The sequence below is a fragment of the Larus michahellis genome, chromosome 6, assembly GCF_964199755.1.
Source record: "Larus michahellis chromosome 6, bLarMic1.1, whole genome shotgun sequence".
NCBI lineage: Eukaryota > Metazoa > Chordata > Aves > Charadriiformes > Laridae > Larus > Larus michahellis.
The window spans coordinates 48709011-48721888 of NC_133901.1; the positions used below are offsets into that span (position 1 = coordinate 48709011).

Sequence of the window (12878 nt, forward strand, 5' to 3'; positions counted from 1 at the left end):
AATAAATACTTCGTTCGTAGTTTCTGTATGTTTAGTATAACTATCACAGCTCAAATAAGAAAACATTACTGCTCTCACCACATTTAGTATTAGCTTCTCTAAGCTAAAAAGGAAAAAAAAAAACAAACCAAAAACAAACAAACAAAAAAAAACCAAAAAAAACAAACCCCACCAAACAAAAAGCACCCCACATAACAAAACAAAATCCCACCTCTCCCCTTTCCCCTGATCTGATTTCTGGCCTTCAAATACTTTTACAGCTTTACAACAGCAAGCTATCCTACATCAAAAGTTGATTGCAGCTGCCACAAAAACTAGCACTTTCTCTCACGTTTCCCCACAAAAGATTTTAATGCTTTTTTTTTTTCCCCCCAACCCCCAGTAAAACCAAATGATATCCTGTCTGAAAAATAGGCTAAGTGATAGCGTTTTGGGTGGGGAAGGAAAGAAGGAATGAAAACACAGATTTGAGAAATACACCACCAGTTAAGCTCTCCATGAAAACATGAACTAATCACTTAAAGTAAAATGCTAACATTAAGTCTAGATGTAAAATAATACTTTAAAACTTTATGAAATAAAGCAAACTCAGAGGAACTATCCCTCAAATCACGCATTGAATGAAAGAAACAAACTGGTTTTTTTTCCAGAGGTAATACCTCTAGAGGAATCAAGAAGGAGCATCTTGTTGACGACACGTTGAATCTGAATACACATGCAGAATTTGAATTATCTTCATGACAAAATGAGAAAACGCCCATTCAGTTCCCTCCCCCAGAAAAATTGTCTTTTCTGATTACACTTTCCATAGGTACAGACTTATCAGCCAGAAGTATAAGAGAGTAACAATCCACGTATTGTTGAGTGCCTCCTTTGCTCTGCTACCTCTTGCATGTAGGAATCAGTTGTTCAGTGTATCCTGAGCCAGTGGCTCAGGATAACATTTATGAGTATTAAGTCAAACCCAGTGGTTGTTACCCCTAGGAGAACAAGGCACCAGCACACTACTTTTATGTCTTACTCCTTACAAGCAGACTCTAAGCTTACTCTCAATAAAATAAAATGAAAACTCAAGAGTCCAACCCCACCACTGAAAAACTATGCTTTTCTTAAACAAACAACTACACTCCATTCCTTTCTCCCTTCTTACCTACAGAGCTGCCAACCTGAAAGATACACTGCTGAACCTCACCAGGCTCTCTCACAAGGATTAAATGAGAAAGGATACTGTAATAACTAATGAGAATACAATAGAATTCTAAATCAATCCATGTATTAAAATAATTAGAATTTAGTTATAAATTCCGACTGCACTCAGTTTTAGTGCTTAACTACACAGCTGCCCAAAAATCAAATCATACAATAAAAACACATCATCTAGGAAAAGAGTATTACAAACCATTTATGGTAATAACCAGAGCTCTACACACAAAAAGAAGGGAGAGAATAATACACTTACTTGTATTTTGGTTAAGGACAATTCACTTTTGATCCCATTCTTCATTTCTTCAGGTAATGACGCTTATTTTCCATTTTGAGCAGAGAACAAACCACAAGCTCCTCATTGGGCATCATTTATGTTAACACGAGAAACTTCCAAACTCACCTGGTTATTTGTGTTCCAAGTGCACAAGAAAAGGAGACAGACATAACCTATAAAACAGTGCCACCCACTTGATAACAACTAAATGTATCTGACATACATGTATGTTTCTACTTTGAAAAAAAAAGAAAATTCTGGTTTTGGAGTTGGTGTCCCGTATTGCACTTGAAAATCTATCACCACATACCTTAACAAGTTGAAGCTAAGATCCAGCCTTTTTGCCATATGTCCATATATTCTTCCTAGGAATTCTGGAATTTCTTCACAGTCTTGACTAATGTAGGACACCTGAGAATTGGAAACAAAAAGAAATGGTTTTGTAAGTGGATTATTTAGTTTCCTATCCAGATTCAGTCTCATTGATCCAATGACAACACACAATATAGTAAATACTCGTTACAGCTTTAAGCTACATCAGTTTTACTGATATAGAATCTGTCACAATCTCATTTTCCTATTGATATAATCAGCTTCATATTTATTACATCTATAGTCTAATGTGCAATGTGTTGTCTCCTTTCAGGTAAAAATAATTTGATCAAATACATTGCATTTCTTTTATTCCACTGTTAATAATTTGATCTAACATCAGTTTGTATTGCCATTCTGATACACTCCAGAAGAAATTTTTTGACAGATCAGAAGCCATTCAAAGGACTTGCTAGTTTGCCTCCCAGTACACGACACACCAAAAGATCACTTTAGAAAGATTGGTCCAGAAATACCTAACAGTGTACTTGTCAAATCATTCTCATAACCGTTCCTTGAGGAGATTACTATTGCCAGTGATGTGCTAGGGACAGAGCAAGAGGGCTGCCCAAGATCTGAAAAACCAAGCATGTAGCTTTTTTCAGACAGTCGCGTAAGTCTTAAAGATTTCTGGCTTCAACACCTATGTTCAGATCACACTTCTCCTTATACCCAAAACACTTGTGAATGTCTTTCCTCTTTTTCATACCAGCCCATCTAACCCACCTTTAACAAACATAGGAAGAATCAGCGGTAGCAAAACCACAGTCTACTCAGAGATTTATTTTTTTTTTAAGCCAGGATGAAGTGAGTGATAATATTTCCAAAAAAAAACCCAAAACCCAAACAAACAATAAAACAGCTAAATTCCTTCTACTCTCTCTCTGTCTTAGAAGTTTTTGGTTTGATTTCTTCAAAGAATCCCCACAAAGCCTGACAAACCTATTGTCATGAATTCTATACATCTATATTGGCTCATCTTCCCTGTGTTCAAAGTATCAATACAAACACTGACATTTCAGATTTTGTGCTAAAGAAATCTCAATTGCCCTTAAAGAGCAACTTGCTAGTTAAGTAATTTCAACACTGTGTTAGACCACTATCTATAATATACTGCTATTATCTAAATATTTAATATAAAATCAATTTCAAGACCATATCCCATTGGTCTAAAACACGTTAGACGAAAAATATGCAAAAACATCAATCAAACTTTGTTTTGATGATATTTCACTTTCTGTCAAAATAGAGACTCCTCTGCAGGACAAACTGACGGTATGTCCTTTTGCAAGTCATTCCAGTCTCTTACACTCTAAAAATGCTTGCAATCTGATAATACTATATTGCATCCCATTTAATTCATTTTGTTCAATAACTTCAACAGATAAAGCTGACAACAGTGAAATAATTTTTACGAGCAGAAAACAGGTACCTTGAAGCTCAGTTTAACAACTTCTTCCCCTTGTTAAACCTCTTGCAATAAATCCTGCTACCAGACATACACATTACTTTAGCAAATATAAGGACAAAAGGGAAAGGAACTGTTTTGGATAGTTGGCATCCTAATGGTTTGGAGATAACAGAAACCATTTTGCAGAATTTATTGAATTAAATATGTGGGGGTTTTTCCTCCAGTTTTCATCCAAGACAACTACAACGCACTTTACAACATACATGCAGGTATGCATACAAGAACTGCTTCATTCTTCACTGTGGTAGATTTCTTTAAACTAATGCTTGTCAACCCTTGGAAAGACACCACATTAACAGCAGAATAATACTTTGGATTAAGCATTTAGTTCAATGTAACACAATGAACTAGAAGTTACTACAATATGATGCCGACTAACACTAGGAGTGCAAGATCATCTTGAGCAAGTACAAATATAGCGAGAGCAGAGACCACCCCTTTGCTTTTCACCCAGGGAGGAGTGGTCGAAAAGGAGCAAGGGACTCTGTCCTGCATTCCCACCGCTTCAGAAACTTACCTGGCCATAAGTGTTCTAAATCCACAGGAACAAAATTTGAAGAAACAAAGTTCATACAAATGTGTTTTGGAGCATACAGGAGGCAAAATACATAAAATGTTGGAAAGCTTCAGCCTTTGAACTGTTATAATATACAAATATATTTGCATAACTGATTCGAACAGATTATTCATGGGTATATTTACACATGATGTATGGTCATCATGACTTTTTAATGCTGAGGCCTTGTAAAAGGAATTTTACTCCCACAAAGTCCGCTTCAGTACACTCACAGTACAAGCACCTTTTTCAATGTAAAACAAGATTTATTTTTCCACAAAATACAGAAAGTGCATTCAGCTTCAGATCTCTATACCCCCACATACATGAACTTGCTTTGGATACCCAGTTTGTAAGAACAGCAGCAACTGCCAATGACATAATACACGATAAGCCTTTTTGAACAAGTTTTCAAGAGTTATTTCCCCACTCTTCTGCTCTTTAATCCTGGAACAATGCTGATACAAAACAAGACTTCGGTAGCCTGGACAACAGAAGAATAACATTTCTTCATTTTCATTCCTTCAGTTAAAAACCATTTAACCAGAAAACAATAAAATGTACATAGTTCAATATTCTTCCTTTTGCATCCATCTCAAATACCCTCAAAATGAGTATGGACTTTCAAGTACATATCCAGAGAGGTCATCACTGAGAGATGAGAGCAAGCGTACTTTTCTCAAGACTCCTCAGCTCTTTGAGTGCAAGTCACGTCAGTAACAGGAGATTTCTTAGATTTTTCTATACCAGTCACAGGACATCACGTGGGATTAAAAACTGGATGGGGATGTTTCCATTGCCTGATTCTCCAACTCAAATCTAATACAGGTTGGTCACAGTCAACAGTTCTTATTACTGGTGCCCTGCTCAATATCCCACTGAAATGTTCAGAGAGTTTCCCACAAAGCCCAGCATCAGATACACTACGGACGTCTCAGACATTCTTCCAGACTCTTCAACACACTGTATGTAATTCAGGAAAAAAGCATGTTTTTACAAAATACTGAAAACACAAGTTAACCAGTCAACAGCAGTTGCACCTCTCTTCTGCTTCAGTTTCAGAGCATATTAGCATTTAATTTCTGCAATCATTTTACAATGATATTGTAATCTTAGTAACATCTATGAAAGACTGTCCCCAAATAGGTCATGTATGAACTCTAGATACTGCATATTCTTTTCCATTGAAGGGAATTACATCTGCACAATACTTCCAGTCAGTTCAGCATTATATTTTATTCGATGTTGTTAGAAGGCTGTATGTTACGCCATAGCCAAATTAAGAATATGCTTTACTTGAAGAGGCTCAAGGCATGCTCAAGGGAAGAAGGCCACATGTTACTGAGTACCACAGTGCACCACAGAGACCACAGAACCGTTTCCTGCAGCAGTTGCAAAATTAGCCAATTGCCTCCATATCACACGCACATTTACAGAAATTCCACACAAAAACTGCTACTAGATTAAAGAAGCAATTAGACGGGCAGCACCCTGGCTTAATGGCAAACCATTTTCAAAGAGAAGACAAGCTTAATTTACTTTTTTTTTTTTTGGGGGGGGGGGGTGGGGAGAGGGGAAGTTTTGCTAGCTTTAGTCATAGGTTCAGCAGTAGCAATATCAATTTTTAGACAGAAAATTTTTCAGTAGCCAAATAAGGCACGGGGTAAAGGTCACTAGGATTTTTTTTGCTTCCCAACTTCTCTCTTTTAACCAAAACGGAACATACATAGTGTTTACTTTCAGCAGGAACAAAACTTGGCGTTATTTCAGTCCTTCTTCAGTTGATGCCCGCAGCCCAGTCAAACACGAGCTCGGCAGGGTCCCGGGGGCCGCTCTAGGGCACGACAGGCTCCTCGGCCCGCCGGACGCCGCTCCGGGGCCGGCTGCATACCTCGCCCGGGAGCGTCCCTGTTGCCTCCGAGCAGCAGCAAGAGTGCCAGAGCGATAATCCCCTGTCGCCAGTTCCCCCGGTGCTCCGTCACCTACCCGTTCTGCACGAGCCCCGCAAGCGCACACCCCGGGGGCCGCCCCGCCCCGCCTTCCCCCCCCGCCCTCGCCCCCGCTGCGGGGGACAGGGACGGCCCCTCCGCTCTTTCCCTGCGCGGGCGCGGCGGCTTTGCGAGAGGCGATCCCAGCGCAGCCGCGTCCCGGTACCTACCTGCAGCTGGAAACTAAAACACCGCCCCGGCCCCCTGTGAGCCCGCCGCCCCTCACCCACGCGGGAGCCTCCGCCGGGACCGGCCCCGGCCGAGCGGCGGGGAGTTGGGGCAGCCGTTACCAGTACCGGGGGCGGGGACGCGCTGGCCGGGGCGGGCTGCCCCCGGCAGGTGGGGCCGCCGCCGCCGCCGTCCGGGCCCTGCGAGCGGCGGGACGCGGACACTTACTTGCGCTCCGCTCACCACGACCCCGGCCATGGCGGCGGGGGCGAGGGCGCCGGGGCTTCGGCGGGCTCGGGGCCGGGCCGGGTCGGGCTGGGCTGGGGCCGCCGCCGCTTCCTCGCGGCAGTCAGCTGACGCGGGCGGAAGCGCGGCCGGGCCGCGGGCGGGGGCGGCACGGGGCTCCCGCCGCCACCTGCGGCCCCGGGGGGGTGTGCGGGGGTCCGGCCGCCGCTTCGGCCCCCCCCGCTGCCGGTGGCCCTGCGGCGCTGCCGCCGGCTTCCCGGCGGGACGCTGAGGGAAGCGAGGGTCCGCGCCTGCAGGCCCCGGCCGGCGGCCGCCGCCGGCCCCGCCGCCGTGCCTCGCCCGGAGCGAAGGTCCGACGGCCGCAGACCCGGCTGGCGCCGCTGAGCGCTGGTCTGGGATCTCACCTTGGGATGAGACGGGGCTGGAAGAGGCGCTGGGAAGAAGTGAGGGAAATAGCTGATGGTTGCGACGGTGACCGGGGAATCGAGACTTGGATTTCCATCACCGTAGGAACTAGGTGACTTGGGGGGTCACCTGGAGTGGCTTTCTACTTACCGAGCAGCCCGTTAATTCGTGGCAAAAAGCATAACTTGACTTTGGAGAGACGTATGTCACTGGTAAAGCAACACATGCAGAAGTAATTCCGTGCTGTCTACAGGAGAGGTCCACATCCCCATAGCGATAATTTTTGTCTATAGAATGTAGTGTTGTTTGTGCGGAGAACAGAAATACCTTTGGAATTATCAGAAATACCTGTCAAACCAGTCCTTCCAGGGCATGAAAACTTGTTAATTAAAATAATGGCATGATGGTAGGTTATCACTGGTTAGGCAGCGTAGGGAAATTGAAGGTTTTCTGCGAGAATTTTATGCAAGACTTTCAAAGATACTTAGGTTTCCCAGGCTTGGATCCTAAATCCTATTAGTCATCTACCTACAGCTTCAGCTGCCTAAGCACCTTTAAAAGTCTGGCTCTTCTTTCTCCTTTACTGCTAATATAGCATAACTCACTCACGCTGAAAGCAGAGGCACACACTGTGAAGGGAAATAAGGTTCAGGAGGATACATATTTTACACTGCAAACCACTTTCTACAGTTTATTCAGCAACACAGCAGAAACTAATGCTGTACTCGCTGCTCTGCCTCTTAATACGAACAGAATAAACTCTTGGTACAGATGCGGCACTACAGCTTCTCTCGAGCCATTCCTCCTTTCATGCTGACTGCTGGACAGGAAACACGGAGCAAATAGCCAAGGGAAAAAACATTTTGTACCGCTCTTTCTTCCCTGTTATTTTACCGTATTGTGTTAAAAATAGAAATGGGCCAACATGTAGAAAAATCAAAACAGTCAATGAACAAATCACTCCATTGCTTTGCATGGATCCAATTTTCCTTGTATCATGTAAGACAGAGAAGAATTAAACCCTTCATCCACAGCAAATAAGCTGATCCTACGCTGATGAATGAAAGTTCTGTTTCTCTAAGTCAGAGTTCTGCATCAAGGCATACTTGCTAGTTCAGGTCATCACTCAGCATGCTTCAAACAATCAGTGCCTTTATTTATTTATTAGATTATATAGCAAATAACGTATGCCAAGGAAAACAAGTACTATGTGAACTGTAAATTTAAACAAAGCAATACATTCTCCTCTTTTTATCTCTTCCTTAGTTCGAGCATGCGGTTCCCATCAGCATGAACACAGACAGCTCAAGGCACAAAGTGGCCCACTGCTACAGTTAGCTGTATTTGTCTTAATGCAGTAAATCCAGTTCAATACTACACTCCTGTAAAATTGGAATAACTATATTGAAAACAATTTAGCACATCATTATCTATATTATTAGTATTAATTTTAGTAGAGTGTTAGCTGCCACTTTAGAGAGATCTACGAAGAAAAGATTCCTGCCTGAACAATTTACAAAATAGCACACACAAATAAGAAGTCTGTTTTTCCCAGCTTCTTACATTGCCAATTGCATTAACCTGCCATTGATCCTCCTACTTACTAGGCAAGACCTTGTCTAGAGGGAAAAGTTGCAGGTGCAGCTCCCTAAACCGGGTGACTTAAATTGACTTTATCATCTCCTCAATCAGTTGAGCTGAATTTTGTAAATTACAAAAACAACTTAAGGAGGGGGCAAACTGTTTTAAGTGCATCTGGCTTATAATCATTCTTTTGAAACCAGTTCAACGTTTTCTTGTACAGACACGGCCTAGATCATTATCTGCCATGGATAAAATAATAGACCCAAATCCCGTGGTGTGTAACAAACAGGGAGTGCTACCGACCGCAGTGACAAAATGGGCCTATTATACTGTACAGGAAGTGAAAAACAAAACTCTCTAGAACAGAGGAATGGAGGAGAGAGATGAGTGTCTTGTTATGATGCTTCCCCAGACATTGAAAACTTACATCTTGAAAGGCCTAATTCTGCTGCCAGTTGCCTAGAGGATGATTGGCAAATTTCTCAAACTTTGTTTTTTCAGAGTCTCTGTTTTATTCCTTAATTTCTAAGCACCCATCACCTGCACATGATATTCAAAAGGAATGAAAACTCACAGCTGCAACTGCCTACCACTGAAGGAGTATTTTGTAACATCTAATCTGAAATCGTAACTAAGTTATAACATTGTCTCAGATTTCAAACCTATGAGTCAATGTGCTCATTAGTTTGTGCCTCATGTTATTATGAAGCTAAAATACATTACAGCGCTATATAAATACAGGAGGGCTTTTTTAGCTTTTGAGCCTGCTGATCATCAGTGTCACTTTATAGCACAGATTCTGAGTGATTGTGAGGCCGCCTCTGGTTTTAGAATGTTTTTCACCTTACAATATATATTTATTCTTCTGAGCATCCCAAAACACGACCTTCTTGAGTCCCGGCCCCGCACAACCTGAATCATCTGAATGTTTTCTTTAGCTTTGATAGAACTGCCCATATGAGGAAAGCTTTAGAGGACTAAGTTTGTGCTTATAGAATGTATTTCTGGTGGTGGTTGCTTAGAACCTGGAAGTTTTGTGAGGATTCTTTGTATGGATAGAAATAATTTATATGACAGTGGGGCTTAGCTGACCTTTGAAATGTCTCTTTTTTTTACAGTGTATGTATACACAAAATCTAAAAATCACTTTCTTATTTAAATTATCAGTTTCATTGCACAATTAGAAGCAGAAGGTAGTATTTGTGTATGGGCCATTCAAATATGATTTCATTGATTTTAAAAAAATATTTCCAAAACTGCTTGATATATGAGTTGCATACAGACAAAACCAACATTAAAAAATAATAATAAAAAAATTATTAAGTTTTCTTGTGCATAGCTACAATAAATGAGTTACTGATATGGTCATTATATATTTTTTTATATACACATGTATATTTTACAAATTGAGCAGACCCATTCCTTGAATAAAGAGCACTAGATTTTCAAAATAAAATAAAGCAGCCTCCAAACAATGGGGAAGCAACGTATTGGCACCATGGTAGATACCTGTCAGGTCTGTCCTTTTTTCTAAGTTCTTCACATAATAACAGAGCTTTAAGTCATTTTAGCAGCCATTAGCCTAAATTGTATGCACAGCTACAATTATGAAATCTCATTGACCAACTGATTAAAATAATTAGCTAATACATGCCAGTAAATTTGGCATAGCAGCAAGCACCAAATGAACTATATGATTTTATATAAAACCTATGTATACAATTGTTTTCATATCTTGAAAGAACATTGAAGCTTTACAAGAGGAAAAAGCAGCAATCCTGAATATTTTATTAACTGAAAGTTATAAAAATATTTCAGACTGAGTTAATCAAAATGGTCTGTTTTCCAGCTTATAGCACACTGTGCATGTGTGTCTGCATGTGCTTGAATAGAATTATCTTACGTTTCAGAGTAAGTCAAACATCGTTTTGTCTTCTTAAAAAATATATATATAATTTCTCTTGATAAAATAGCATGCTTAAACAAACTGTGTTTTCTGAAGCAAAACATTTAAGAAAAGAAAATAAATCCCAGTTACAGAATTCTTCCAACTTGACTATCGGTTAATTTGTCTCAGAGTTTACCCGTATAACTGATTTTGTTGATGCTCACAATGAAAATGTCTTAAAATATTTGTTGATAAGTATCCACAGCAATACGGGATGCTTAATACAAACTGAATCAATTTAGCTGTAAAAGCTCACCCGTAGTGCAGGCATTTTTGTTCATATTACCAGAGGAACCTTTTATTCATACACAGCTTTACTTACACCTGTTTTTAATCGCAAACAGTTAAAGATGGTGTTTAATGTCCAAACTAATAACTTCAGATGTCTCCAAGAAAATAGTATCACTAGCACTCTCTGCTGTGAAACACACAGGAAAACAATAAACATGATGGAAAGAAGATAAAATACAACATGTATGTAGTTTAATCTATTGACAAAGACAAAGAAATACAGTAATGATAATGTAATTTGCCATTCGTAAGCTGAACTGCTGGAAATTAAGCTTCTCTTCTATCTCCAACCGATTTCTTATATTCCTACTTATAAAGATATTTAACAGCCAACGATAAACAAGTTGAAGAGGTCTACACTAGTACACCTTTTCTTGAACGATATTAGTATGATGCTGTGACATAGTCCTAGAAAACTTGAAGGTACGAACATCCAAATTCTTTTTTTTTCTGCTGCTGGATTAAAACAACAATAGAGTGATTTTTCTTTTCCAGAAGTGTATGCCCACACTTGTATGTGTTTGAAACTCCGCAAGACACATTTGTCCAGAAAAGCAGCCAATGAAAACTGGTTATGCCATACCACCATGGGCCCATATAATACCTCTCAGTCTGCTTTGAGTTTCCTGCTGTTAACTAATAGCCTTCATTTACATTTTTCCATTCTTGTGGAGACTCCTTCAAGAGAAAGGAGGGCTAATATTTTTACTTTTGTCTAGGGTTTTTGCTTTTTTATCCTTTCCTGCAACACAGAAGCAGTGTCCACTCAGATACACGTCCTAAGAAATCCTCTTGCATTTTGGCTCTTTGATTCCTCCCCTGTCCCCAGGCAAAGCAGAATTATGTCTAAAATCATCTCTGAGATATATTTAATTATTATTTTCCTATTGCATGGCAGCAGTGTGGTATGAGCATAGTGAGGCTACATGGTGATTGTGAATGAATGCAGCTCTGACATAAGCCATCTCACTGTTCTATTGCAAAGGCACCTTGAAGTTTAGCCTTTTCCGATGTCTTTGGAAAGCTTCACTTCGTAACCTTGCTACCATTCTTTTAAGTTTTTATATAGGCTTTATAATGCAATATACTATAAGCTAAGAGTTTTCAAAGACCAGAACAATCTAAAAGCTTTGATGACAGAAGGAAAAAAAAAACAAAAAACCAAAAAACTTTCCTGAAATTTTTATGCCGTATTCTCATCTGGTTTCCACTGAAGTTAATGACAGTTTTGTCAACGATGTTATGGCCGGAATACAATTAAAAATCCCCTGTTACATTATATAGCACACTATAGCTATTAGGCTAGAATTACATTTAATAAGTGACGCCCTCAATAACTTAAACATGGCAACAACTAATTGTGCAATTTAATTCTGCCCTCTCATAACACATGTCATGGTACAGGGTTGGGTTTGGTTGGGTTTTTTTTTAATATACAGGAGTCTGTTTCCTTTAGACTACAGAACAAACAGAGCTAAGTAAATTTAACTCAATCAGGTAAAATATCACAAAGTTCTTCAATGCACTGTATTACCAGAGCACCTAGCATTTTTTATGCATTTCTTCTCAACCTGTGCCAGGAAGATAGAAATATCCTCTTCTTCCTATCCTACAGAAAAGAAACTGAGGCACAGAAAGGCTAGTTTATTTGTATAAAAACTTACATTCATTATCTGTAGTCAGCTAGGGAACTGAACCTACATCTCCCAAGACCTAGGTTGATACCCAAACTGTAGACAATACTCTGTCTTGGTTTATCCTATTTGGTGTAAATGCACAACATGTATTATGTAATAAAAATTATTATTTCCAGTCAGGAAAAGAAGCATGTGTAAAACCATTGTTTCTTTGCTCCCAGTGAACAATACTTGTGGCAAAAGGATATTCCAAGCTGAAGGCTGATTATGGTTCTCTGTGTGTCCCACCCAGGGTATATAGCACGCAGAAGAAAGATGCTGACATGGGGCATCCACAAGCTCTGTAGGTTATTGCAGGATTTTGACGTGGTGCCAAAACTAAATGTATAGCACAGACCAAAGACAAGAAATGGTATTTTTCAATACTTTATAATTCATGCAATCTAAATGTTTTTTCATAAAGCCAACAAAAAGGATGCCAGGATTATCCTCCTGAGAAGTTTTAAAGGCCTGTTGCTAACCATGCAGGCACAGAACACTTAATAAAAGATCATAAGATTTTTTTTAATTTGAAAGAATTCAGTAATCTTTGTATGGAAGCTGTTGCTGCTTCCTCTCCTATAATTATATGTTGCACACATACACAGAGATATTTTTTTTTTGAAGCCTAAGATGACTGACTCACAACAAACCTGAAGTGCTATACCTCCTTACAATCCAGTACATATATGT

At 40.1% G+C, this 12878-nt stretch overlaps 1 protein-coding gene across 2 annotated transcripts in view; it reads right to left on the reverse strand.

The window, feature by feature from the left end:
* Nucleotides 1-12878, reverse strand: part of LRMDA (leucine rich melanocyte differentiation associated) — a 707689-nt gene that overhangs the window by 679835 nt on the left and 14976 nt on the right. Inside the window, exons 1-2 of one of the 2 annotated variants that reach the window (XM_074592367.1) lie at nucleotides 6264-6412; nucleotides 1791-1891 (exon numbers count right to left, since the gene is read on the reverse strand). In XM_074592367.1, the coding sequence (XP_074448468.1) occupies nucleotides 1791-1891; nucleotides 6264-6293 (131 nt within the window). In that variant the 5' untranslated portion in view covers nucleotides 6294-6412. Of the gene's footprint in view, nucleotides 1-1790; nucleotides 1892-6263; nucleotides 6413-12878 lie in introns of those variants that run through there. The other variant, XM_074592366.1, reaches the window with a different exon arrangement.